Raw genomic sequence first — 26,893 nt, 5'->3', positions numbered from 1 at the left:
AAACGTGCTTAATCTGATTTGATTTGTGAGTCAGTGAACATGACAATTACAGTTGCCTTCAAAAAAAAAATCTAACAATGCACATTAGTTTTCAAAACGTGTGCCCTGTCAGGTGGCAGAGATGGCAGCACTTGTGCAAAATGCTTCTTTATTAAAACTGGCAGATAGCAAATAACAAATCCAAAAATGCTAGGCTTAAACATAGCCAAGGACAGGCAGTAGTTCAGGTGATACACAAAGAGAATGTCAGAGGCAAAGACAAAAATCACAAAATCCAAAAAACAGACCAGAACAAAAAACATGCCCAAGAATACTGAGACAAATGCTTCGTATGTCAGCTGTGAAACACAGAGTTGAATGAATACTTAGCAAAGTCCTAATGTGGTAAGAGTGCTTACACAGTGTGGGTAATTGAATCCAGGTGTGTGCAATTAGTAATCAAGTGAATTTGAACATGTGAGCTGGGAGTTGGAGTCCATAGAGACCATAGTTGAAGGCAGAGGTACATTCTGGGGAATAGATTTTGATGCCAAATTCAGCATAGACGTGGCAGAAGCCCCCCTTCCCCCTTCCCAAAGAGCTACCTCTCGGAGCAGAGATGTTCCTAGGTCTACCCCATGCTAATTGCATGGGTTTGTCAGGATATAGGACATGAAAGTCATTCATAAGTAGTGGGTCTAAAATACTGTAGGCTGGGATCCAGCATCTTTTGTCAGGGCCTCTCAGTAGATCACATACTGGAGTTTACCCTCTATGTGGCATAAATCCAGGATAGCTTTAAATAGATAAGCTGGCTATCCTTTGATCAATAGGGGTTCTGGTAGCATGGGCCATAGAACTCCATCAGCCCTTAGACAGCTGGTTTGAGGCATGAGAGTCTGCCATCTTTGGGTAGTTCTAACCCATACATAACCTTATTGGTGCATTGAAAAACCTTGTATGGACTGATGTAGCCATTCATGAGCTTTTGACAGTTCTGTGGGTTTCTCAAGTCCTTGGTGGAAAGCCTGACCAGGTTCTCTGGCTGGAATTCTGTTGCTGCTGTTTGATGTTGGTTGGTAAATTCCTTGTTTTGTAGTGCCACTTGTTCTAACATCTGATGTGTGATTTCCCATACCTATTAGCTCCACCTGAACCACTCATCCACTGCAGGAGAATCAATAGGGGTGGCATCTCACTGAACAAGGGAGTTTGGTAACACTGGAAAGGAGTAAGCTGAGTAGCTGAATGCCTGACAGAGTTCTGGGCATACTCCCCCCATGGAATGAAGCAAGCCCAGTCTTCCTGATAGTGGACACAAAGAGTGGAGGACTCTTCTGATCAGGGGCGTAGCCATCATTTTAGAAGTGAGGGGGACAAATTGTTCAGAGGTCTATTGAGTGATTTATCATCCTCTCGCATTCAATTGCATCTCTCCTTAGCAGCTAAAGAACCACATAACCACAAACAGCACAGCACCAGGGAACCGACTTTAGTTCTTTAAAATGATATACTATCAAATTATTATCTTATGTATATTTCTTTAGCCAGTTACAATTTCTCCTACAATTTCTCCTACAATAATATAGATAGTAAATGTGTGAAGTAAAATGTATAAATAGAATTAAGAATAGTAGCAGTGACATAGCTAGTTATATTCTTTTCTCACCTGTGACCCTGCATAATCATCCCTGTTGGCCTCTGGCTGTCTCCTCTCTCACCCTTCTCTTTCTATTGTGGCAATAAAGATAAAAAAATATGTGGAAAGCAACATTTTGAAATAGAATTAGGAATACAGTAATAATAATCAGCAAATTCATGTACTTTAAACTTTACCACAAAAATAAATTAAATCTTTACAAAAATAACAGTCAGAGGAACGCAAATACATTTATATTCTTATTTTCTACCTAGAAGTGAGTAATCTTAGAGTAGCCAAAATAGTAACATTACTCAAGTAAGAGTATTGTTACTTTAGAATAATATTACTCAAGTAAAAGTAAAATGTATTTTGCAACAAAACAACTCTTAAGAGTACAATTTATTCAAAAAGTTACTCAAGTAAATGTAACGGAGTAAATGTAACTAGTTACTACTGCCTCTAAGTTAGCTAGCTAGCTTAACTAACTAAATTAACATCTATTTGTCATCTTTTAGCTAAACATTATCTACATTCAACAGCATTACTCAACTTACACGGTTTGTTTAGAAAAAACTGTCTAAAAAGTCTTTAGCCTCTTGGCTGGTTTGCTGAACATACAGAAGCACTGCCCAGATCTGAATCACACCAAAGATACTCATACAATATTTTCTAAAGCGTCTCAGATCACACACGACAGCGGTGTTTGTTTGCCGCCTTAGCTCCGCCTGCTCATGATGCTTTTAGAGGCAGCTCAGAAAAACGCGTTTCCACATGTTAAAAATGAATTGAGTGGTTGTAATGGCTGTAAAAAGTGTGGGGGACAGAGGGCACAAATACGGGAAGTGCGGGGGACATGTCCCCCGCATACCCCGTGTCTGCTACGCCCATGCTTCTGATCTCCTGGTTGGCTTACGCCAACTGACCATTGGCTTGCAGATGATAGCCCCATGTGAGGCTAACGGCAACTCTCAACTTCTCCATGAAACTTTTTTAAAGATGTGAGATGTGAACTACGCTTTTTGGTCACTCGCAATGTCCTCAGGCAAGCCAAAGTACCTGAATACATGATTAAACAGCAGTTCAACTGTTTCAAAGGCCATGGGTAGCTTTGGAAGTGGTATCAGGTAGAGGCACTTGGAGATGTCCAAGACTACTGTGTTTCCTTGAGAGGGTGGTAGGTTAGTCATGAAATCCTGAGCTAGATAAGAACAGATAAGGCATTGAGGCACAGGAAATGAGACTAGTTTACCTGCAGGTAGTATGTAAGGGCTCTTGGACTGGGCACATACAGTGCAGGATGAGATGAACTAGTGAATATTTGTGAGTATGTTAGGTCACCAGCACTTGTGATGGAGAAGATCGTAGGTCTTATGGATACTCGTGAAGGTGTCTGGTTGCCAGGGATGTATGTGTCCAAGAGATTACCTTCAGTCTCAGATACAGCAGGATGAAAGTTCTCCTACTTGGACAATTGGGATCTGAGCTCGGGTTGAGTGCACAATGTCACTTGTTCACAGGCAAGTATGCCCACAAAGTAGGATTCAGAGAGTATCGGTTCTTCTTGGGTCTGATGTGGGGATGCTAGGTAAATACATGATAGGGAGTCTACTTTACCATTCTTGGATCCAGGTCAATACAATATGCTGTATCTAAACTGTGTGAAGAATAGAGCCCACTGGGTTTGACATGAGGTGAGGTGCTTCTAAGGTACTTGAGGTTCTTCTGGTCAGTGAACATGATGAATGGGTGTAATTCTCCCTCTAGCCAGTGCTTCCATTCCTCTAGTGTCAGCTTTACAGAGAGTAGTTCTCTATTCCCCATATCATAGTTCCTTTCTGCTGGTGTCAATTTCTTTAAGAAAAATGCAGCTGGGTGGAGTTTGGGTTTCTCCCCTACCCTCTGTGACAAGATGGTACCCATTCCATTGTCTGAGTCATCCACTTTGATCACCAATGGTTTCATGGGGTGTTTAAGGGTGGGTGCAGACATGAAAGCATCTTTAAGTCTTTGTAGGGCATGATCTGCTTCCAGATTCCAGTATAGTTTCTTAAGGCCCTTCTTTAGGACAGATGTGAGGGGACTAGCAGTGGCACTAAAATCACAAATGAATCTACGTACAGTAAAAGTTTGCAAAGCGCAGAAATATAGGAGCTCTTTGACTATGGTGGGAATCAGCCATCCTTTAACTGCTGCCACCTTGTTCTTATCCATGAAAACCCCTCCCAGGCTGATGACGTAGCCTAAGAATGAGACTTGTCTGACATGAAACTAACACTTCTCTCCTTTAACATTTATAAATGATTGTCCAAGTCTCTGCAGTAATTGATTTACGCGAATGATGTTGTTTTCTTGGAACAGAGTAAATCAATATGTTGTCTATGTAGACTATTACAAACTTTCTCAATATATCCCTGAGCACATCATTAATCAAACACTGGAACCCTGAGGGAGCACAAGAGAGCCCATATGGCATTACATCTCTGTCATAGAGGGCCAGAAGTGGTGCTAAAGGCAGTCTTCCACTCATCTCCTTCTCAAATGTGGACAAGGTTGTATGCACTATGCAGGGAGAGTTTAGAGAAAATGTTGGTTTCTCAAAGCTTTTCGAGAGCAAAGGTGATTAAAGACAGTAATTATCAATACTTGATGGAAATGTGATTCAAATCCTGATAGTCAATATAGGGCCTGAGGCCTTCTCTTTTTGTCTCCATGAAGAAGCAGCCAGCTGATGCTGGTGACATAGAGGGGCAAATGTACCCCTGTGCTAGGGCTTCAGTGATATATCCCTGCATGGCTTGGTTTTCTATGACAGAGAGGGGATAAACATGACTGTCAGGGAGTATGGCTCTGGGCATGAAGTTAATGATGCAGTCATAGGGTTGGTGAGGAGGCAGGCCCCTGGCTTTGTCTTTGTTGAAAACCTCTCAGAAGTGGTGATGTTTGGGAAGAATATTAACTTAGCATGGATTTTCTGGGCTTTCAGTCGAGGTAGATATGGTCATCACTGCTGATACATGGAGACATGAACAGAGGCAAAGTGTTGACCAGCTGAGAATTTCTTACTTGGTCCAGGAGGTACAGAGGTCATGCTTCTGCATCCAGGGAAGCCCAAGGACAATGGTGTATTTGGTGGCGACAGTGATCAACAGCAAAATGGTTTCATGGTGGAGAACACTGGCTTGAAGCTGAATGGGTTTGGTGATGTATAAGATAGGTCCAATGGGGCCTCCAATTAGGGCATGGACATGGAGAGGGTGCTGAAGTGGAGACATCAGGAGGTTGAGTCCTTCTGCTGTGGTCAGGTCAATTAAAGGGCATATTCTGGACCAATTTAGTTTTGTTTGTTTTTTTATATGAAAGTATGTCCCTTTACACACTCATCCAGAAGGGTAATTTTTCACAAGGCCATCTGTCTACAGCAGAAAAAAATAAAATAACAAAATGCATCTGGAAAAATCCCAAGGGAGTCTGGAGCCAGATTCGTGACGTTACCTGCGGAAGCGTGAGCAGGCTGCGCGAGCTTTGCACAATTTAAATGCACAGCCCGTGTAGACCAAGTGCTCCCATTTCTCTCTCATTGTCCAGTCTTTTGGAAAACGATAACTACTAATCCCATCATGATTGGTGTTGCTACACCCCTCCTACAATACATCTGTTAACCATTTTAATAATTACGTGATAATGTTGAAGAAATTTGCAGAAAACCACCAGGTCGTTTTCTCATAAACAAACCAGCGCTGATGTAGGATTCAGAGGGAGGCGTCCTGCAGATGACATCACGAAAATCAATGTTTCTCGGGAAATTCAAATGCAAAGTTTTTTCAGAGGCAGACCAATTCGCCTCAAATAGCTTGATTTCAACTGAATTTTTCTGGTATTGCGCAAGGTAAAAAAATTGCAGAGAATGCAGAATGTTACAGATATTTGACCAAAGTTTAATATAAAATAGGAGAATTACATTGGTCTTGCTCCTGAATTTAGCCATGATATGCCCTTTAAGTTTCTGGCAGCAAACAGAGTCAATCAGAACTGAAAGTGTGGAAACACCTTCGGAGTGCCTTATCTGAGCTGGAATTAATGCTTGAGCAGATAAATATTTAGATGGACACCCAGGTGTAACTAGGCATACTGAACACTGGGCAACTTGTGTTTCTCACTACCGTAATCGAAGCAGAGTCCAGAGCCATCACTGGTGCTCCGGAGTTGTAACTTGACTTGGCTGATCTTCATGTTTTCAGTGGGGTTCATTTCAGTACACTCAGGTGACTTGGATGCAGGATGGTTTTGTAGCAGATGATCAATATGGATGGAAAGCTCAGTGAGTGAACATCATGGCGGCTCTGTGTACACTTTTGGACCCAATCTCACTGCTCAGGTTACTGCATTCCTTATGAGCAGATTGATAAACTGTGCCATTTTACATTGCTGTGAGGTCCCTTCTTGCTCAGAGAAATACAGGAGAGCACTGTAAGAATAACCCTTTGCACTGAGCAGGGTCACGCAAGTATTTATTGGGGCCTACGATAAGTGGGGGAGCTGAAAAAGATCATGCTGCCACATGGACAATACCAGCATGGTAATCAGCTAGGAGATTTGAGCAGTTAGCATGGCTTTTTACTGTTGCTGCTCCCCTATAAGGCGACCTTGAGCCACGATTGCTTGTTGCCAAACAAACCCGCTGTCTCCATGTTGATGGTGAAGTATACGGTCAGGTGACAGAGATGGTGACCGTTATGGGAAATGCTTCTTTATTAAAACTGGCAGATAGCAAATAACAGGTTCAAAAATGCTAGGCTTAAACATAGTCAAGGGCAGGCAGTAGTTCGGTTGATACACAAGCAGGATGTCAGGAGCAAAGGCAAAAATCACAAAATCAAAAAAAAAAAAAAAACCACACCAGATACAAAACCCTGAACAAGAACAGTTACAAAGGTTTGGTATGTCAGTTGTGAAACACAAAGTTGAACAAATACTTTGCAAAGTCCTCGTGTGGTGAATGTGCTTATACAGTGTGGGTAACTGAGACCAGGGTGTGTGCAAGCAGTAATTGGGTGAACTTGAGCATGTGAGCTGGGAGTTGGAGTCCGTGGTGACCATAGCTGTAGGCAGAGGTGCATTCTGGGGAATGGAGATCAATGCCACATTCGGCATAGATGTGACAGAAACCCCCCTCCCCCTTCCCAAAGAGCTACCTCTGGGAGCAAAGTTGCTCCTCAGTTTCCCCCGTACTAGTTGCCTGGGTTTGTCAGGATATCAGGCATGAAAGTTGTTCGTCAGTAGTGGGTCCAAAATGTTACAGGCTGGAATCCAGCTTCTTTCATCAGGGCCATAGGACTCCCAATAGATCACATGCTGGAGTTTACCCTCTCTGTGGCATGAATCCAGGATACCTTTTATTATTTATTTTTATTACTCAATTTTTTCATTATTTCCTTTTATTACTGAATTATGCCAATAATTATGGATGACTGAATGTGCCAGTTTAAGTCAAACCTTAAAGAATGATTATTCTTGAATGATTATGTTGCTAGCACACACAGTTTAATGAACAAATTGCACAAAATTTTTATTAAAAAAAAATTAAACACCATATTTTATGTATTATCTTCTCAAAAGATGTTCTGGGGACCCCAGAGGTCTGTGGTGTATATCCAGTTGGTCCCTGATAGTAATACTTTTTTAAAATCACGTCTGGTTGAAGATTAGTATCAAATGGTGTGAATGTTGCTATGGGTTTATTTAATTATTTTAGTTGTAAGACTAATTGACTGGTCACGTGAAAGGAAAAGGGTTAATCTAAGACACAAATGAAAAAACAAGTACAGAGTAAATAATGTTAATTTTAATCTAACTGCAATTTAAAAATTAAAACAAGGAAGTGGTGTGAATAAGAAAAACAGTGTTTCATATATGCATCTGATCAAATGCAAGGTTCAGGAATAAAAAAGCACTAATGGCTTGAATAATTGAAAATTATGGTAAGTATTTGCCCTGTTGCTCTAAAAATAAAATCTGTGCCATGGTCAAAGATCCTTGGAAAAGGGTCCTTGGAAATTATTTTACTTTGGAAGCGAGGCCTGTCTACAAAACATTTGAAAACAACTGTTGCATACAACCAAGGTATAATTATTGTGAGTAATTTAATCAATCAGTCAGTCTTCAGAAACCACTTCATCCCAGTCATGGTCATGGAAGAATGAGAGTCTATCAAGGTAACACAGGGCACAAGGCAGGAAAACTCACTCAAGATTAGATGCCAGTTGATTGCAGGGCACCACACACACAAATCTGGGAGGAAACTGGAGAACCCAGAGACAAACCACACAAATACTGGGAAAGTATGCAAAACTCCACACCGACAGTAACCTGAGCTCAGGATCACACTTGGAGCTGTGAAACTGCAATGCTATCTATCTATCTATCTATCTATCTATCTATCTATCTATCTATCTATCTATCTATCTATCTATCTATCTATCTATCTGTCTGTCTGTCTGTCTGTCTGTCTGTCTGTCTGTTTGTCTGTCTGTCTGTCTTTTCCCAGAAAGTTCCAGTTTATTATTCATTTATTTCTCTGAAGGCACATTATTCAGTAACTACTATGAATTATTCAGTAACTTCAATAAAATTACCAGGAAAGTTACTGAGTTATAAGAGTGAGGGAATGTAACTTTGGACCCACCATGGATCCTGGAAGTTAAGACTTTAGGGACAAACCAACAGGGTTCTAGCTCTAACATTTTTCTTCCCTAAGAGTATAGTATTATTTCTATGTCACATAGCCATAAACAAAAGAAATACAAAAGAAGCCAGTGTTTTCTTCTTGATTGTTTTCAAGGACTGTTTTTGTCTTGCAGATCTCTTTTTTAAGGAAAAAAAAATCCCTTGGGGTAGTTTTGTGCCAATGTCATGGCAGCCAACCCAACACATACAATGTACAGTTCAACCACAATGAGTGCTGTCTCTATGGAAGAGCTCAAAACAAAAACAACTCACTTTCAGTCTGTTGTGTCATGTATGTATATATATATATATATATATATATATATATATATATATTAGTTTAATGAAATAAACACAACAATTGGGCTGAAAGTAACATGTTTAATCATATTGTCATTTATTACAGGCCTTTAAAAATATCTTTGTTGGTCGGCATGCATTTATGGCTTTCACAATCCCTTTTTGAATTGCAAGCAGGCACTTTAATTCCAGTGAGAAAAGATACAAGAAGCATGCTGCGCTAGTGGTCACCAGTAAATTTTACTATCTGATGCTGGTGTGCCTCCCGATACTCGGTGGTATGCAATGCAACAACAACAAGAAAAATAGAAACTGAAAGTGTGTGAGGCTAGTATATTGTGTGCTGTGCAGGATTTGCTTAAGAAATTTGTCCTGTCGCCTGTCCGAGGCTGTCCAAACAGCACACAGCTTTGACACTTTTACACTGCAGCAGATGGCAAACACCACTTCCCTCCATCCTCTGGCTACAGGCATGGCACAGTAACCCCTTCTGCATACACAAAACCAAATTCTTTCACTCCTTCAGCTCAGGCAAATCAATATGCTCAAAAAAACATAGGAATTGGTTTTGCTTTGTTTTAAAACTAGGTCAGACTCAAACTACCATAAAATTTACTGTACCACCAGAGGGGAGGCAGTAATCTATTTTGGAAGCCAGCCCAAATGGAAAACTCGTAGCCAGAGCCTCAGCAGCCTATGTGCTGGCCCCAAAACCCTACATGGGGGAGCAGGGTTTTGGAGAGCCAGGCTGTAGCACCATAATACACTCTAAAAAAAGAAAATCTATGAAAGCTAATTTTAAAGGCGAGCTGGACATGGCAATACCATGTGAGCTATTGAAGGTTAATATGTTATCTGAGAGGCAAAGCTCACAGAAGTCTCCAAACAGAGTAGAACAGTTTTTAGCTGAGCTCTTGGGCCTACACACCATTTGTTTACAATCGATCAGCTTAATCTCAGCTGCTATTTATGAATCCTGTCTATTTCATCTGTCCAATGCTACACTCCAGAGAGAGGGAGAAAAGGGAAGAGAGAACAAGAGAGACAAAGATGGAAAGACAGACAGACAAGCATGATCATACTTCACAGACCAAATAAAATGTAACTATAGCTTTCAAGGACAATCACTGGCCTAGAGCACAACATTTACACAAAATGAATCACACCAGGTGGGAAAGCTCTTGACACAGCAAGCTTAACAGCCCCCCTCAACCTGTGCACCAACTGGCATCCTTTCACACATCTCGAGACCCCCCTAAACCAACCACTAAATCTTCCAAATGCCAAACAGGCCCTTCACTCATCCCTAGCCATGGAAAATGTGAAATAGCAAAAAGTAAAGTACAGTCCATCTGCATTACAAGCATATATTTGCAAAACTGTGTTTATTTATAGGTACTTAACCCACTTAATATTGCATTTGTCATTGTCAGCTTTGTGTCCTAATTTTGACCTCTGTCAGCACATCATTAGTAAGCACTTTTGCTCCAAACCTACCACTCCACCCGTATTTTCCCCCATATGACTGGATGGAAAGAATAGGGGGAGAAGTCTATTAGTTGCCAACATTGGCTACACTCTGCTACACATACACACACAACTGTGGACCGAGTAACCCCGTGGACACCCCGCAGACATTAGACAAGGCAAGTACAGAGAATGCAGCTCCACATGGCTCAGTAGGGTGAGTCAAAGAGAGGAGGCGGTTTTGAATACAAGTAAACACCACTGATGGTGTCCGTGCACATGGAACAACCACAGAAAGGAGGGACAAACATAGAAAACAAATCCATGCAAATAAAGTACATTGTTTGCAGGACACTGCTTAAAATTATACATTAGCATTCCTACTTTGGTGCATGTTTAGTGTTTGAAAAGCAGCAGCACAGGAGTGGTTATAGCTTATGTTAGCCTGGCTCTAAATGGAAGTTGGGAATGGGACCAAATAGAGGAAGCTGCACGAACTGTTACATACTGGGATTTGTACTGTAGCTACACTAAAAGATAGTCACAGAATGAGAAGAGCCTGTTTAGACTTACTGTGTTAAAGTACAGGCTATAATAAGAGGACACAACACCAGTCTACTGTTATTAAATTTAGCATATATGTAGTTCACTTTTGTCTGAATGTGGTGCTTTCTTTTTGATTATTTAAATGAGATTAAAATTCAAATCATAATGGGTCTGAAATTATTCCACATACAGACACACAGGTATATATGCTTGCACACTTGTCTCTCTAGCTTTGTCTCTCATTGTTCTGTCGCTCCACTTATCCACGTCTATTTGGTCTATTTGTACAGGCTGGTAGTGGACTTGAGCTCAGGTGTGCCATAGTACTGGCTGCAGTTGGGGTCACCCCTCACTCTGATGGAAGAGGGAATCTGAATACCAGTGTGGGGGTTCACGCACCAGCATTCACCCCTTTGCCCGTGGGTGGACATGTGGCACTGGAACACAAAGAGACAGGAAGAGAGGGTAAGGGCAGGGGTGGTGTTTCCAGGGTTAATGAAGTACTCAGTACAGTGATCAGAAGAGAAGCATGAAGGGTGGAGCCAAACCCCAGCAATGACAGTACCCGCCTCACTGGTCACAGCACAGCTCTCCGACCCCCCACTGAGCATTCCCAAAATGAGGTCATAATTGAATCGGACACAGCTTAAACAGGGACCCCGAAAAAAACATTCAAGAAAACAGACTTTCCAATTTTTTCCTTCAGTAAGAAAGAACAAAGCCCTGACAGTTAAATTAATTGCACAAGGAACAAGATGTTTTACAGAACAATTTAGGGTGGAGAGGTAAAGTTTTTCAAGCCCTGGGAAAACTGAGCTTTTGTATCAAAACAAGGCAATCATTTTATTTGTACCAGTTGAGGTTGGCCTTGTTTTAGTTCTATCATGTCAATGTGCTAAGAAAGATTGTGCATATCATTGTTTTGGCTCTAAAAATAAGTGGGTCTTAGTCAAGGACATGCAAGAGATGGAGAGGTTAAAAAAAAGAATGTAACTGCAAAACATAAGTGTCTAACTTCCCACAGGCTGGAGACAGTAAGCAAACATACTTTTGACCTTGTAACTTGCAGCTTAGACTTTGTCACTGCTTTGACAGAACATCATTACTTCCGAAAGTTTGGAAGCTTTTTCCAATTATTTTAATCCCCATGTTATTCCAGTTCATTTTAGAGCAGACTATGCAACCAATGTGGATGAGAGGTTATATATTGCTTCATGTTAAGATTGCAAGATGTCGTGTTGCCTTTTCTATCCTGACTGGATAAAGTATTGACAGTCTTGGGGATGCCTTCACTTGATTTTATTTCTTGTTCCAGGAGAGCAGCTGAACAATCATTGGGCCCTAGAGCAATGTCCTCAACTCTTAACTGCTCAGCTGCATGCTTTGAACATATCCTGTCTCAGGTTACTTTGAATAAATTTAAATCTAATGTTCTGTGGAACCCAAATATCATGACCAAAGATTTCTGCTCGGATTGTATTTTGACTCAAATGCAAAATGAATACAAGTGTAAAGTTAAATGTTTACCTTGCAACCTGCACAAGATTTTATTGAAAAGCTCTGTTTGATCACTTGGGTAATAGAGTAAGATGTTCCATAATGGATGACTCTTAGTGTAACTTGGGTAAAATAATGAAACTCCACCAGTTAGGTCAGGAATACATCCCAATAATAAGTTCATGTTATGGCATACCTGTTTTACATTATATTGTCCATTACTGTCACAGTTGGGAAACGTTAGTTCATACAGGTTCTCTAGGTGTCCTTTGTTGTCATGGAAGGTCATTTTAGAGATCTCTTCCAGCACCTTATCCAGCTCCTGCTGACACTGACTCTGTTCAGCCAGAAACACACATAAACACACACAAATATAAACAGTAGACAAGACAGAAAGCAAGATAAGAACCAGTTTGGCAGCTTCATGAAACATAGCTGATACTCATCTCACCAACTTTTTTTCCTTCTCTCTCTTCCACCACAAGTAAAGGTGCCTCTTTATTATTCTCTCTCTCTCTCTCTCTCTCTCTCACTCGCTCATTCTGGCTGCTTGTTACTTGGCCCAGGATAAGAGGGTACCAAAAGCGAGCTCTGCCAGGGATCTTATCCATATCATTTGGATGAATAATTCTGCAGATGAGCACTTACTGTTCTCAGGTCCTGACTCTCAACATGTCAATCTAATTCATAGGGTTTCTGCTGTTTGTTTGAGATGGGTGCTGAATGATCATTAGCAATTTCTCAATCTTTCCTTCATGCTAAAGCCAGCTCCAGGTTTCTGGATTCCCTGTTTTCTCCCTTGTACATTAACACCAGTGATATTGTTGAATCTGCAGTTGTCCTCTAATACTCTCATTGCATGCATGTCTTTATGCTTGGACAGTTCTTGTTAACAGCCATCATACACAGAGTTAAATGAAGGAAAAATTTGGCAAAGTATAGCATTTTTTTTATATGTCCGATAAATCTCACAGCTTTGTAAGATAAATTTTATAGTGGCTATGCTAATTTGTGGGTGCAGAATTGGCAGCTTCAAAGCTACTTTATGTAAAATGACTAATTGTAATAATAATAATAATAATAATAATAATAGAAGAAGAAGAAGAAGAAGAAGAAGAAGAAGAAGTTTCCAGGAAATATTTTCTAATGTGCTGAACTGTGTCCTATCTCAGAAACTAAACAGTGGGGGAACCTAGGGTCTTGTTGGCCAGATAACAGTAATGGTAGATTGAGAATGCTGTTTTAGGATGAAGTCATGCAGCAGTGGTCAGCTGGCTGAAGACTTAGACAATCCAGGTAGGACATGGTACATTTCCAAGAAAAGTTAATTAACTTGTCGTAGATATAAATGATGGCCACATCTGATAAGGGTAAGCTGCAGAAATACCAATGTGATAAGGGATAGCTCATATAAATTCACCAAAGATGCCAAGCGTTTGTTCTCTCTCGGCAATGCATTTGTCACTGTCTGCTGTCACCAGTCAGTGAGTAATGATGGCCGCCCCAAAACATTTTATAGAGTACGATCATTTCTGCCATCTTAGCCATCTAAAGACCACATACAACTGCTTTAACTGCACATGCATTGTCCAGTGCTCATCTGTTAAACTCTTCAATCTTTAATGTAAATTGAAATGTATTCATCACACAAACAATGCATCCAGTACAATGCATCATATAATTGAATATATTATTTATCAGACTATTTAACTTGTAGGTGTGTTGTGATGTATGTTAGTGTGATAACCAGAAGATGGCACTGCTGTACTAAACACCATGTTAGCCAAGCTCAGTGTAGAATTTTGCATGAAATGTGCCACTCAGTCTATGCCACTAGAATCTAGTGATGTGTCCAGGTTATTAGACAGTAGCAAAGGTAGGGCAAGAGCAAATTGTGGCACAGCCACCTAGGTACACATAGGACACGGCTGCATTTGCAAAATACATAATGACTGGCTTCATAAAGACATTACAGTGTTGGTTTCATAGGTGCTATGTATCATATACATACATGTATATAGTTGCTCTACATAAGAGATTTGGTCAAAATTCCCACAAGATTATATATATATATATATATATATATATATATATATATATATATATATATATATATATATATGGATGGGTGACAAAAGAAAATGTCACCAGATCTCAGTGTAATTGAACGCCTATGGGAGATTTTTGAGTGATGCGTTAGATGGCGCTCTCTACTACCATCATCAAAACATCAATCATGGAAATATCTTTGGGAAGAATGGCATTCATCCTTCCAGTACAGATCCAGAGACTTCAAACAGCTCCAAAGTATTCTGAAGCTGTTCTGGTGACTTGTAGTGGCCCAGTGCCTTACTAAGACCCTTTATGTTGATCAACTGAAGCAGCGCCTCTGTTCTAAGCCTCTCTCAGATTGTCATCCTATCATGGAAAGTAAGTCCAGCCACTATGTGGCAAAAACCTCATTTAAGTAAGTCTGCAATTAAGTAAGTCTCAATTAAGTAAGTCTGCATGAATTGCTTTGTAATAATAGGGCTCTTATTATTCTCTCTAGCCTCTCAAAGATCACAGATGGCACCCTGTACCACCCCTATGGTCATGCCCCTGTATGTATGGATAACTGGGATCTGAGTCGTGTAAGAGATTATGACCAGTGCTGTTAACATCAACCCTGACAGGATCTTACCATTCTGGGACGAGGGTTTTGGGGCTCATCCACACGGTTCATCATCCTGGCTTTTTGCTCAATCTTGTGATGCTTGAACATAGTCTCCCTCATATGCCAGTAGTTGGCATCTTTGTTTGGCTTCCTCAGGATTGGAGGCCTTGTGGCATCTGGATCTCCTAATAGAAGTAAAGTGTGCTGCTTATACACTCCAAGTAGAGAAATAATCAAACAGGCCAACATGGATTCACAATTGAAAATTAATTTAAAAAAAAAAAAATCACACACAGTGCCTCAAGTTGTATGAAAAGATATGAAGCCTCAAATAAGGGTTAGAGATAAGGCTTGGCTTTGTAACTTGCAACTCCAAATACATTACCCTTATTTGTTCAAATTCATGGAGATTTCTCATGAGAATGTGCTGTAAAAAGCATGTCAGCATATTGTGGTTCCAAAAATAACAATGAAGTGGAAGCTTTTTTTTTTTTTTAAATCAGTGTTAGAGGGGTTAGAAGATAACAGCCATGTCATAATTACATATCCTAAAGGGCTTTTGTCACCTTCAGAATGGGACAAAGTAATTTAGAAAAGTAATTATTCTTACTCACTCACTTTCAGTAATCGCTTTATACCAGTCAGAGTTGCTGTGGATCTGGAGGCTATCCCAGTAACTCTGAGCACAAGACAGACAATTCACCCAGGATGGGATGCCACTCCATCTCGGGAACCATTTCTCACACACACACACACACACACACACACACACACACACACACACACACACACACACACACACACACACAGGGGTAATTTAGTGTAGCCAATCTGCCTACCTGCATGTTTTTGGACAGTGGGAGGAAACCAGAAAGTCTGGTGAAACCTTTGTGAACACAGGGACAATATGTGAAATTCAACAAAGATAGGGCCAGGATTGCTTAGGATTGAACCCAGGACCCTGGACCTGTGAATCAGTTATGGCACAGCTGCGCCGCTGTGCCTCCCAAAATCATTATTTGAAGTGAAAAATGTCTGAGCAGGCCACCCACCTCCATAGCAACTTGCCAGTAATATGAAAGGTATTGGAATTCATGGGAGCATCACCTGAGATGATTTCAAGATGATCACAGCTGAGAATTTGTGGTTGAGGTTGTTTAAAGTAGGCATTTGAATCACAACAAGTATTATTACATTACAAGCTATTACATTCCATTAATTACTTGACAAAACAGAGTAGCTTTCTTCTTCTAATGAACAATTTAAAGTAAGAAGACTTGATTATTTTTAAGACAGATCAAAGAGATGTGGTTATTTTCAGAAACCACATCCTGCTAGTCACAAAAGGTACACTCACAGTTATATCTCCTACTTATAAACATCTACTCCTATCATTCCAATACAGGAGGTACCAGTGTGTTTTATGATCCCATATGTGTATGACCTCATTCGTGGTCCCTTTCTGCCAGTGGCAGATCACATGTGAATGCTTATTTTTTTTTGTCCTCTATAATCAGTGTACTATCATGGTGCAATTACCATCATTTCCATCAAATGATCCCTTCCTTCTTTCTGTTTATCCTGGCATTCAAAGGACTCCCTTGAGGGACTACACTGGGGAATGTCACTCTCAGTAAATGTCAATTCTACTGTGGGTGAGTCGTTCAGTGGCTGTTTGGCTACCTCACTAACATTACTTGGCTCCATGATCTCATCATTTTCTGTAGTGTGCACAGTTGAAGGAATGGGTGCCATGGAGAGTAGCACCCGTAGGCCAGGTGCCCAGTTTTGGGTGCTGAAACAGCGGCTGGCTTGACATCAGAATGGGCCCAAATACTGGATCTGATACAGCTGAAGGAGGATGACTGCTCTGTGTATTGCCCAGCCATAGCTGCTTCAGTCTTGAATTTCATGAGGAACAGGCCTAAGAATAGTCTCCAGAAACTGCTGGGCAACTGTTCCAGAGCTTGCCTCATTTTAGAAATTGCTGGTGGGTGTGCTTTGTAGCGGACACCTGCAGTTACGTAGACACTAAAGCATCCTCTCTCCTTGGTCACATTCCTGGGTCAGTCCCAGCAACACCTCCTACTCAAAGTCCCTTCTTCTTTACTTCTTTCTTTCCTCTTTCCACTCAGTGTGTGGGCTATGCTGGATGTTTCATGTTTTGATCCACAGTACATATGCAGGCACCACATACAAATGTACAACGTAATACAATTTCCTTTCTCTGGTGGAACTGAGCCTCTGCCTGTGGAAGATATTCTCTTGGAAGAGTGTCTATGTGTCATATCCTTGAGATGCTTTGGAAATTTACATTTGTCATGACATCCATCTTACCCACTGGACTTCAGCATTGTTTTAACATGATGCACACTGCAGCATCTGGGTTTCAATTTAAAGTACACTATTGTATTCTGCAAAGTTTTGCCTTTGATGACTGTAGGGGTTGGTATACTATATTTCCAGTAGAGGTAGTGAAAAAGCTGACAAGAAAAACAGAAATAACAAATTGCAGCTCTAGATGGCAAGTTTAAAGAAGTTGTATAAGCATGCATCATCAAATTCAATTTGATTGGATTTCAAAAGTACATTCAACAGTAGATATAGTCATAAAACAGCTTTATAGAAGTCTGTGGAAAGGAAAAACTCCCTGAGACAACATGAAATAGAATCCTTGAGAGGAACCAGACTCAAAAGGGAACACATCCTCTTGTGTGTGACACCTAGTAGTGGGAGTATTATTTGCAGGTTTGTAGAATGCTATGATTTGCAAATCATGAGAATGCTATATTTCATTGAAAACAGTACAAAGACAACATATCAAATGTTGAAACTGAGAAATTTTATTGTTTTTTGAAAAAATATATGCTCATTTTGAATTTAGTGTCAACAACATGTTTTGAAAAAATTGGGACAGGGGCATCAAAAGACTGGAAACGTTGTGTAATATAAAAACAAACAAACAAACAAAAAACCTAATTAGGTTAATTGGCAACAGATGGGCGGCACGGTGGTGTAGTGGTTAGCATGGTCGCCTCGCAGCAAGAAGGTTCTGGGTTCAAACCCAGCGGCCAGCAAGGGCCTTTCTGTGTGGAGTTTGCATGTTCTCCCCGTGTCTGCGTGGGTTTCCTCCGGGCGCTCCGGTTTCCCCCACAATCCAAAGACATGCAGTTAGGTTGATGTGGGGTGGCCTTGGGCTGAGGTGCCCTTGAGCAAGGTACCGAACCCCTGACTGCTCCCCGGGCGCTCTGGGCTGCCCACTGCTCTGGGTGTGTGCGCGTGTGTGTTCACTGCTTCAGATGGGTTAAATGCAGAGGATGAATTTCACTGTGCTTGAAGTGTGCATGTGACGAATAATAAAGGGTTCTCATTTCTTTTTCAGTTACATTACTGTCTTTGTGTATTTGTACTATTTTCAATTAAATATAGAGTTTCTGTGATTCGCAAAGTGGCAGCACGGTGGTATAGTGGTTAGCACTGTTGTCTCACAGCAAGAAGGTTCTGGGTTTGAGCCCAGTGGCCGATGGGGGTCTTTCTGTGTGGAGTTTGCATGTTCTCCGCATGTCTGTGTGGGTTTCCTCTGGATGCTCTGGTTTCCCCCACAGTCCAAAGACATGCAGGTTAGGCTAACTGGTGGCTCTAAATTGACCATAGGTGTGAATGTAAGTGTAAATGGTTGTTTGTCTCTATGTGTCAGCCCTGCAATGATCTGGCGACTTGTCCAGGGTGTACCCTGCATCTCACCCATAGTCAGCTGGGATAGGCTCCAGCTTGCCTGTGACCCTGCACATGATAAGGATGGATGGATGATTTGCAAATCATCATATTCTGTTTTTATTTATATTTTACACAGTGTCCCACCTTTTTTGGAATTGGGGTTGTACTAAACATCCATCCATTATCTGTAACCGCTTATCCTGTGCAGGGTCACAGGCAAGCTGGAGCCTATCCCAGCTGACAATGGGCGAGAGGTAGGGTACACCCTGGACAAGTCGCCAGGTCATCACAGGGCTGACACATAAGAGACATGCAACCATTCACACTCACACCTAGGGTCAATTTAGGCCAAGTTTGCATTAGACCGTATCTGTCTCATTTTCTTTGCGGATGCACTGTCTGTTTACATTAAACCGCCTGGAAACGCCGGGAAACGGGAATCCGCCAGGGTCCACGTATTCAATCCAGATCGTGTCAGCTCCGGTGCTGTGTAAACATTGAGAATACGCGGATACGCTGTGCTGAGCTCTAGCTGGCGTCGTCATTGGACAACGTCACTGTGACATCCACCTTCCTGATTCGCTGGCGTTGGTCATGTGACGCGACTGCTGAAAAACGGCGCGGACTTCCGCCTTGTATCACCTTTCATTAAAGAGTATAAAAGTATGAAAATACTGCAAATACTGATGCAAATACTGCCCATTGTGTAGTTATGATTGTCTTTAGGCTTGCCATCCTTCCACTTGCAAGTGGTAAGTGATATGCGCTGGGATCACACACACAGCGGCTCAGTCCCGAATCACAGCTTGTGCACTTCACTTGCGCGCTCTGTGAGCTGCGCAGGGCCGGAGTGCGCACCCTCAGGAGGGCACTCGCTGTTCAGGGCGGAGTGATTTGGAGCGCAGGATGCCTGCGGAGCCGAGCGTATCCGTGTATTGGTGTTGCTGTGTGCACACTAATCGTTTTAAAAACGTTAATCTGATGATCCGCTGATACGGTCTAATGTAAACATGGGCTTAGAGCCACCAATTAGTCTAACCTGCATGTCTTTGACCTGTGGGGGAAACCAGACCACCCAGAGGAAACCCATGCAGACATAGGGAACATGCAAGCTCCACACAGAAAGGCCCCCGTCAGCCACTGGGCTTGGACCCAGAACCTTCTTGCTGTGAGGCGACAGTGCTAACCACTACACCACCCTGTACTAAACATGTTCCAAATAAATAACTAGAGAAAATATATCCCATCACCACTTCTAGAACTAACTCAGTAACCCTGTTTTTACTTTTTGTCTTCAAATGAAGGCAAATGATAGGAAATGAAGAAGTGTAGTGATGTTTCCACATACAGTACCAGTCAAAAGTCTGGTCATACTTATTCATTCATAGTAATGAGTAACTGTGTCTGACATTTTGACTGGTACTGTATGTCCCCCTACAGCAGCAGTACAGGAAGCCCTCCTGCTGTGGCTAATGGACTTTTCTGACATTACATACCCCAGCTTATAACTCAAATGTAAAATATAAAAATGGCTGGGCCTTAAGGCTACAATTAAGATATGTTGTTAGCAAAATTCCATGCAGCTTGGTTATACTGGTGGTAGTTGTTGATCATTCTGCATTTTTCTGTTTCCTCAAACATGAAACAGACATGGTATGGGAAAAAAATAGAGAAACACTTCCTGTATAACACTGTAGAGCATTCATGTTCTAGATTAAATTTATCAAAGTGAATGATGTTAAAGAAATATCAAGCGGGCTGAAAAGTATCTATGGCCACTTTTTCTGCCATTTTCATATAAAAACAGAAATCAATGAAACAAAAGATGTGCATTCCAGACTGTAAATGGTTAAAAATATAGGTCCGAAGAACAAAATGCCTGTGCTTCATGCTGAATTTACGAATTAGCTGTTGGAAAAGAGCCAGTCTCTGGTGAGCATTCCTAAGAGTGCTGTGGAATTTGCATAACACTTTGAGAGTAGCTCACAGTACTACCTAATAATCAAATCAAATCAAATCAAGTTTATTTGTACAGCGCTTTTAACAATAAACATTGTCGCAAAGCAGCTTTACAGAATTTGAACGACTTAAAACATGAGCTAATTTTATCCCTAATCTATCCCCAATGAGCAAGCCTGTGGCGACGGTGGCAAGGAAAAACTCCCTCAGACGACATGAGGAAGAAACCTCGAGAGGAACCAGACTCAAAAGGGAACCCATCCTCATTTGGGCAACAACAGACAGCCTGACTATAATATTAACAGTTTTAACAGGTATAAACCTATAATAGCTGATAACCTGTAAATGGGGGGGGGGCACCCTCTCACTAAAGTTCTCCACCAGAGACAATGTCTTAAATAAATATTCACCCCAGTTGGTGTGAAACCCCTAAATCAGTTCTGATACAATCAGTTCCCATGAAATATCACATAATTAGTACAATACACCTGTTAATGGAAGGCCCCATAGTTTGTTAGAGAAAATGCTGTACCTAAACAAACAGAATCATAAAGATCAAGGAGCTATTAAAAAAATCCCAAGGCAAACTTCTGAAAAAGACTCAATCAGCAATTGAAGCATCATTAAAATCTTTTTTTAAAAGGAATGAATATGTCAAGTATTGACCCAAGGATGTTACTTATTCAACCACACAATGTCTGCTTTTTTTTTGTATTAATTAACCTTTGTGTCACAAAATATTTTTCACCTTCAAAAATTTGGTAAAAATCCCAGTGAAGTCCATTAATTTCCAAGCTCTAACACCTCAAAATGTCGAAAAAGGGGTGAATACTTATGCAAGGTTGACTTAGTCTTGGTTATTAGTCTCTAGTTTGGAGATTAAACACTATGTTACTAACCGAAGTATTTGTTTAAATTAATGTCAGATATTAAATCTAAGCTAATTGTTTAATTTGTATATTTTTATATGTTATTCAAATAGAATATAGGATACAAAAGAAAGTTTTAAAATATTGCTTTTATCAAGCATACACCTTGTGAGCTACCTCCTAAGCAGTAAGCACCTGCTGTCCTGTTTGTCTTTTCTGTAATTATAAATGTAAAGTTGAGACAGCAGTGTTGTGTTGTAAATCAGAAGCTTACTGGAAGGAGAAATGATGAGTCAGCAAACATCAGTGTGCACAAGAAAATGCTTGCAGGCCCATAATGTGCATATTCTGTGTTGGTATGTTTTTCTATCTTGTCGGGTACCAAATATCCCCACAAGGCATATCTGACAGACTTTGTTACAACATCTGGCTAGTTCCCATGAGGAAAAAAATGGCATAGCGTTAATTTACTGCATTAATAATTATATCCGTTGAAGGTCCTCACAAGGGTAGTAAGACAAATATGTATTTAAAAGCATGCAAAATTAAATGAAATCATTTCACTATTTCGCTATTATCCTCTGTTATTCAGGAGATGCTCTTGTTACATATTAAAGGGTAAACACAAGGCTTTTAGTGCTTTTCAATAAAAAAACAGAATCACAATAAGACATGTCTTACGGTTTCAGCTTTAGAGACAACAAAGGAGCTTTGCGTTTTCCTGGCGATGTTGCTAAAACCAAATGGTATCAAACAACTTGGATTCATTTTGTAGCATGGTGTTGATCACTTTCTGACACCATGGCAACAATATTTTACCTACTGAAGGCTGCCAAAGCTCAGGCTTTTACCAAGCTGTTGAGCAACAGCAACTGTGTCACACCCACCTAGCATTTGACATTTTAGACAGAGATTGCCATATATACCAGATCTAAATAAAGAATGTTACAAACATTGGCTCACCCTTTCCTCAAAGAAGCATAAGAACAAGCAAAGTTTAACAGCTTCCAAGTGCAAAACCACTTAAAATACCCAACAATATGAGAGTGGATACTCTTTATGTGGGAAGACATCATAAATGCACTGTTTTTCATATTGTGTTGCTTTGAAGGTCAAAATGGCAGAACTGAGAATCAAACAGCACCAAGCACCACAAACACTAGCTACTAAACACAAACATACACCTTCAATCATCCATCACAGTTCTTACCACATGAACCTCATGTTTCCGACATGCACACAAGACTGGTCTCCAACACCACCCGTTGTGTTTAAGAACACACACAGACACATTGTTTCAGGCTTGTGGCTATATTCTTTGCCTGAGCTGAGAAAAGGTAGTTTTTACAGTAAATGCAAACTGCTCATCTGTTTACAGTTCATCTGTCTAACTTTTCTCTCTCAGTTTAGGTACGGTAAACACCACCTAAGGCCTCACATCAGTTTGTCTTTTAACATGAGGTGAAAAACAGTCGGACGTGACGATCTGAAATTGCTGCTTTGAACTCAACCATTCTGCTCCCTTCTGTAAGCTGTACAGAGTAGTGGGCTCAGGGAGCACAAGCATTTATTTCCACCATCTGGCTGACACCCTTGACGCTTCTGATGCCCTCACCTTGCCCTCAGGCGCATGTAAAAGAAATTAAAAAAAGACGAGCTGGCCACAAGGAGCCTCTCTGGGGTCACAGGTGCCGACATGCAGTCACCACCTTAGGCATCCCCACTCTAATTAGGCTCTGTTGGGGTGCTAGAAAGGGGGGGGGGGTAGGACAGGTCCAAGCACATCACACTCCCTCAGGCCTCTGAAGACAAGCAGCATAGTCATGCCTCAATGGAGGAAATGAAATACAAACAGACGTGTTTAAAAGATAAACCTAAAGCTGAGACATATCAGAGTGAGAGGTGCAAGAGACAGAAAAAAAATGGTTCTTACTGGGGATTTGCGAAAAATCTATTTACACATTAAACTCATTTATATCCCCTGAACAGTTCTAGCTGACGCCTACAACTTTTAATTCCCCCAACTTTCCAGTGAGCTTTATCATTAAAAAAAAAAAACAGTATTACATCATTTCCACTACCAAATATTGATCAATTCAGGGTATGCACTAAAACTGAGGCCTCAAGATGCAAACATAACTCAAAAAAATTTCATGGATAAAGAAGCTAAATAATGGTTATAAACAAACGTTATACCAGACCAAGGCCCAAAAAGCACACTATTAAAATCCCTGAACAATATGTTTCATGATTATGTTTTCTATTGTGCCAATCTACACTGAGAGCACTGCATGGATAATCCAGGACACATCTGCAAAATTACTATCAAGGCTTAGTCAGAATTCTCATGTTCCCTGCAAGAGGAAGGCTGTGATGAAGAGTTAGTTGAAGTGCAAATATACTGTTGATGACAGAACACACAAGCCACACAAAACTTTAGAAAACACTGCTACAGATGAAGGCACCTGAAATTGCAGTGAAATTACAAAATAATTATAAAGTATATGATGCTAACAGTTGATGTTACTGAACACAACTCCATGAAAACTCGACTCTGTTTCATGGTTGGACCAGTGCAACAGCAAATCTGAGTCATCGAGTCTGATGTGGCCAGATTATTCACCCCTGGTGGTTTGGCAGCTCCAGTTTTCAAATTCTTGGGCATCACAAAATACAATGTTTTGTGCAGAAACATCAAACCAATCCAGCCAGGCAGATTCACATGAGAGAATGGAGCAAGCTCAAAGTTCAGTATGCTAATCGTTGGCAAACTACATTAGCCTTTCTCCCCCTTTGATTTCCTGGAAATTTAGCGGCAAGTTACGATAATCGCAGCCAATTTGTTTCAAAGCAAATGCCTCTGGTAAACTGTAGTTGTTGTGATTATTAAAAAAGAGCCTTTCTAAGAATCCAAAATCAAGGTCATGTGGTTAACTAGTCTGATAATGTGAGATAATGAAAGAAACAGGCAGAATCCCCCTATCAACAGTTCAACAGGTAATGTTTTGTTTACTGGAAGGCGATGGCCTCCCAGTCAGCCGGTGGCTAACCAGGAGCTTCAATAATCCAACGTTTTGAATGTTTCTCGCAGAACGTGTAGCACTATATGCATTATAAGTTTGATTATGACCAAACAAATAACTGAGCACTCCAACATGATCTGACAAAGTACTCATATACTCATGCCAAATACCAAGAGGAAGATTTAATGTAGTAAGGGCAGCAGCAACTTTCATAGCTTTGTAAACATGCGTGTAATAACAAGTACAATGAACACAGCAAAAACCTGTGCTAAATTAACATGTCAGTTCTGCATTAACTATGAGTGTCAAAATACCACCCATTGTGTTAATGTAATGATTTGACATGTTCGATGAACTCCTATCGTGTCAAAACACTAATTTAAGCATTCAAATGGAATAATACAAAAACTCAGTTGCTTCAATGGTCTTTTTTTTTCAGCAATGGACTTCTAAGGTAAAATAAATTTATTTTATAACAGAAGTACAGATTTATTTTGAGGAAAACACTCCAACTTTTCAAATATTAGGCACATTAACTCTGTACCATATTATTTTATTAATTGGTGCCATTAGAGGTTTTGGGTTTTTTTTTAAATCCCTGAACATTCAACTGTTGGAACTCAACCATGTTAAGGCATTTTGTGTCACATGAACAGTTCTTTTACTTGTTTATCATTTGATCATAATGAACGCCAGATGATATTATTTCTATTTGTTTTCAAGAAGCTTGGATCAAACCCATTCATTTCAACTAGGCAGTAAATCAGTATTATAAGTATAATAACCAAATAATATCCACCTGGAACAATTATTACAAATTTGACTGTGAGTTCCAGAATGTCACTGTTTTTTTTGTGTGTGTGTGTGTGTGTTTGTTTGTTTTTTGTGGACCTCCTTTGCTTTATGGACCCCTGAGGGCAGATAGCCATTATGAATTTTGGCCCCCTGACAGGTTAATGCAGTGGGTCTCTCAACTCAGACCATTTGTGTTCTCTTGGGGTCTATTTAGGCCCACTGTCTACTCAGGGCTTTTGAAGTCAACCCCACCTTCCTTTATTTCATGAAACCTCTGCCTGGGGTTCCTCAGACCCCACACTGAGAAACATACGCTTTGAGGAGCATGGATATATTCTATACCCCTCTTTGCGCATGCTCAGTGCACGCAAGTCGTCGGATGTCGTCGGATTACGTTTGAAAGAAGTCGTAAACCAAGTAACCAGTTGTAACTTTTTTATAATACGAAGTGAGTCCGATCAGCTGTTGACAAAAGCTGCATGTGTAAGACTGTGCACCAAGTACGCTTTATGGACGCACTAATGCACTTTACGCGTAACTCACCGTTATCAGGCTCGAGGTTGCGCTCAACGTGCGTGTCCGTGTTCTCAGTTCTGACCTGGCAGCTCCCGAGTCCCCTCACCAGCTCGTCCAGCGGCATCTCGGCGCCCTCGCTCGGGGAACAGCGCAGGCCGCTCCCGCAGCGCGCCGTGTAAACCCCGCACGGCTCTCCGAGCTGCAGCGCGCACACGGGACAGCAGCCACATCCCGGCTCCCGCACCAGCTCCGTGCATGGGGTCGGGGGTTTGGGACACGCTGCCTGCTGCTCCGCTGTACAGCTCGGACAGCGGAATACGACCTCAGCGTTGGAGGAGGAGGAGGAGTTGGAGGATGAGAAGAGCAGCGCCAAGGAGGCGAGCAACAAAGCGCGCACGCACCGCGACCGCATCGCGTTCTGACGAGGCAGCACTGAGTTTATGTAGCACGAGAACACAAACCAGATAACGGTTTTCCGTTACGGTCAGCTTCAGGTGGGGGGAAAAGCTCAAAGAATCGGCTACGGACAGGTGAGGTTTGCCAAGTCTGTCTGCTGGGTCCTATCTGCTGCCATGTTCCTCAAACACCACGGCTGGAGGAAAAAAAAAGGCAGACAAAATACCCCAACAGGCAAATAAGAGCACTTTGAGTCCTGCTTCAGTGCACACAAGCGGACACACGTGACAATGTTTTGGAGGACAGTCCACGAGAAATACAGTACGAGGTTCCAAACCAAAAATATAGCTACGGTGCAATAGACTTCAGCCTGCTTTTCTACTGTATTTTGGTAGAGGTTACCGGTGGCATGTGAAGGTCTCTTCAGGGGGAAATGCATGATGATGAAGTCCTCCTGGTGACGCCACAGAGCTGAATATTCATTGCATGGTCATGATTATTTACCTATCAAACCGTGTTTTATGAAGAAGGGAGGTTTTCTGAATACAATACAGGGTGTTTCAAAAACTTTGATCTGTCAGAAGCATTTTTAATGTGGGGGGGACACACTGGCGGGGGGTCCTCTCCCAGAAAATTTTTAATTAATTAGATGCCATTTCAGGGCAGCACGGTGGTGTAGTGGTTAGCGCTGTCGCCTCACAGCAAGACGGTCCGGGTTCGAGCCCCATGGCCGACGAGGGCCTTTCTGTGCAGAGTTTGCATGTTCACCCCGTGTCCGCGTGGGTTTCCTCCGGGTGCTCCGGTTTCC

General features: G+C 41.3%; 1 protein-coding gene across 1 annotated transcript; it reads right to left on the bottom strand.

Annotated features, from left to right (window-relative positions):
* Positions 1-8,711: 8,711 nt before the first annotated feature.
* igfbp2b (insulin-like growth factor binding protein 2b) lies at positions 8,712-26,447 on the bottom strand. The gene is made up of 4 exons (XM_060930303.1): positions 25,717-26,447; positions 14,838-14,995; positions 12,351-12,491; positions 8,712-11,094 (listed from the first exon to the last, which is right to left on the bottom strand). The coding sequence occupies exons 1-4, from the start codon at positions 26,099-26,101 to the stop codon at positions 10,936-10,938; spliced, it is 843 nt and encodes a 280-aa protein (XP_060786286.1). The 5' UTR covers positions 26,102-26,447; the 3' UTR covers positions 8,712-10,935.
* Positions 26,448-26,893: the final 446 nt, after the last annotated feature.

The sequence above is a fragment of the Neoarius graeffei genome, chromosome 9, assembly GCF_027579695.1.
Source record: "Neoarius graeffei isolate fNeoGra1 chromosome 9, fNeoGra1.pri, whole genome shotgun sequence".
In the NCBI taxonomy this organism is placed as follows: Eukaryota; Metazoa; Chordata; class Actinopteri; order Siluriformes; family Ariidae; genus Neoarius; species Neoarius graeffei.
The sequence above is the reverse complement of the archived record's forward strand: the minus strand, read 5'-3'. Positions and strand labels throughout refer to the sequence as shown.

Excerpts from the sequence above, each read along its gene's own strand:
- igfbp2b (XM_060930303.1), bottom strand. The coding sequence starts at position 26,101 with ATGCGGTCGCGGTGCGTGCGCGCTTTGTTGCTCGCCTCCTTGGCGCTG. Across the intron at positions 12,492-14,837 it reads AAAACCCTCGTCCCAGAATG|AGTCAGTGTCAGCAGGAGCT; the intron begins GTAAGATCCTGT and ends CTGGCTGAACAG. Across the intron at positions 11,095-12,350 it reads GACAATATAATGTAAAACAG|TGCCACATGTCCACCCACGG; the intron begins GTATGCCATAAC and ends TTTGTGTTCCAG.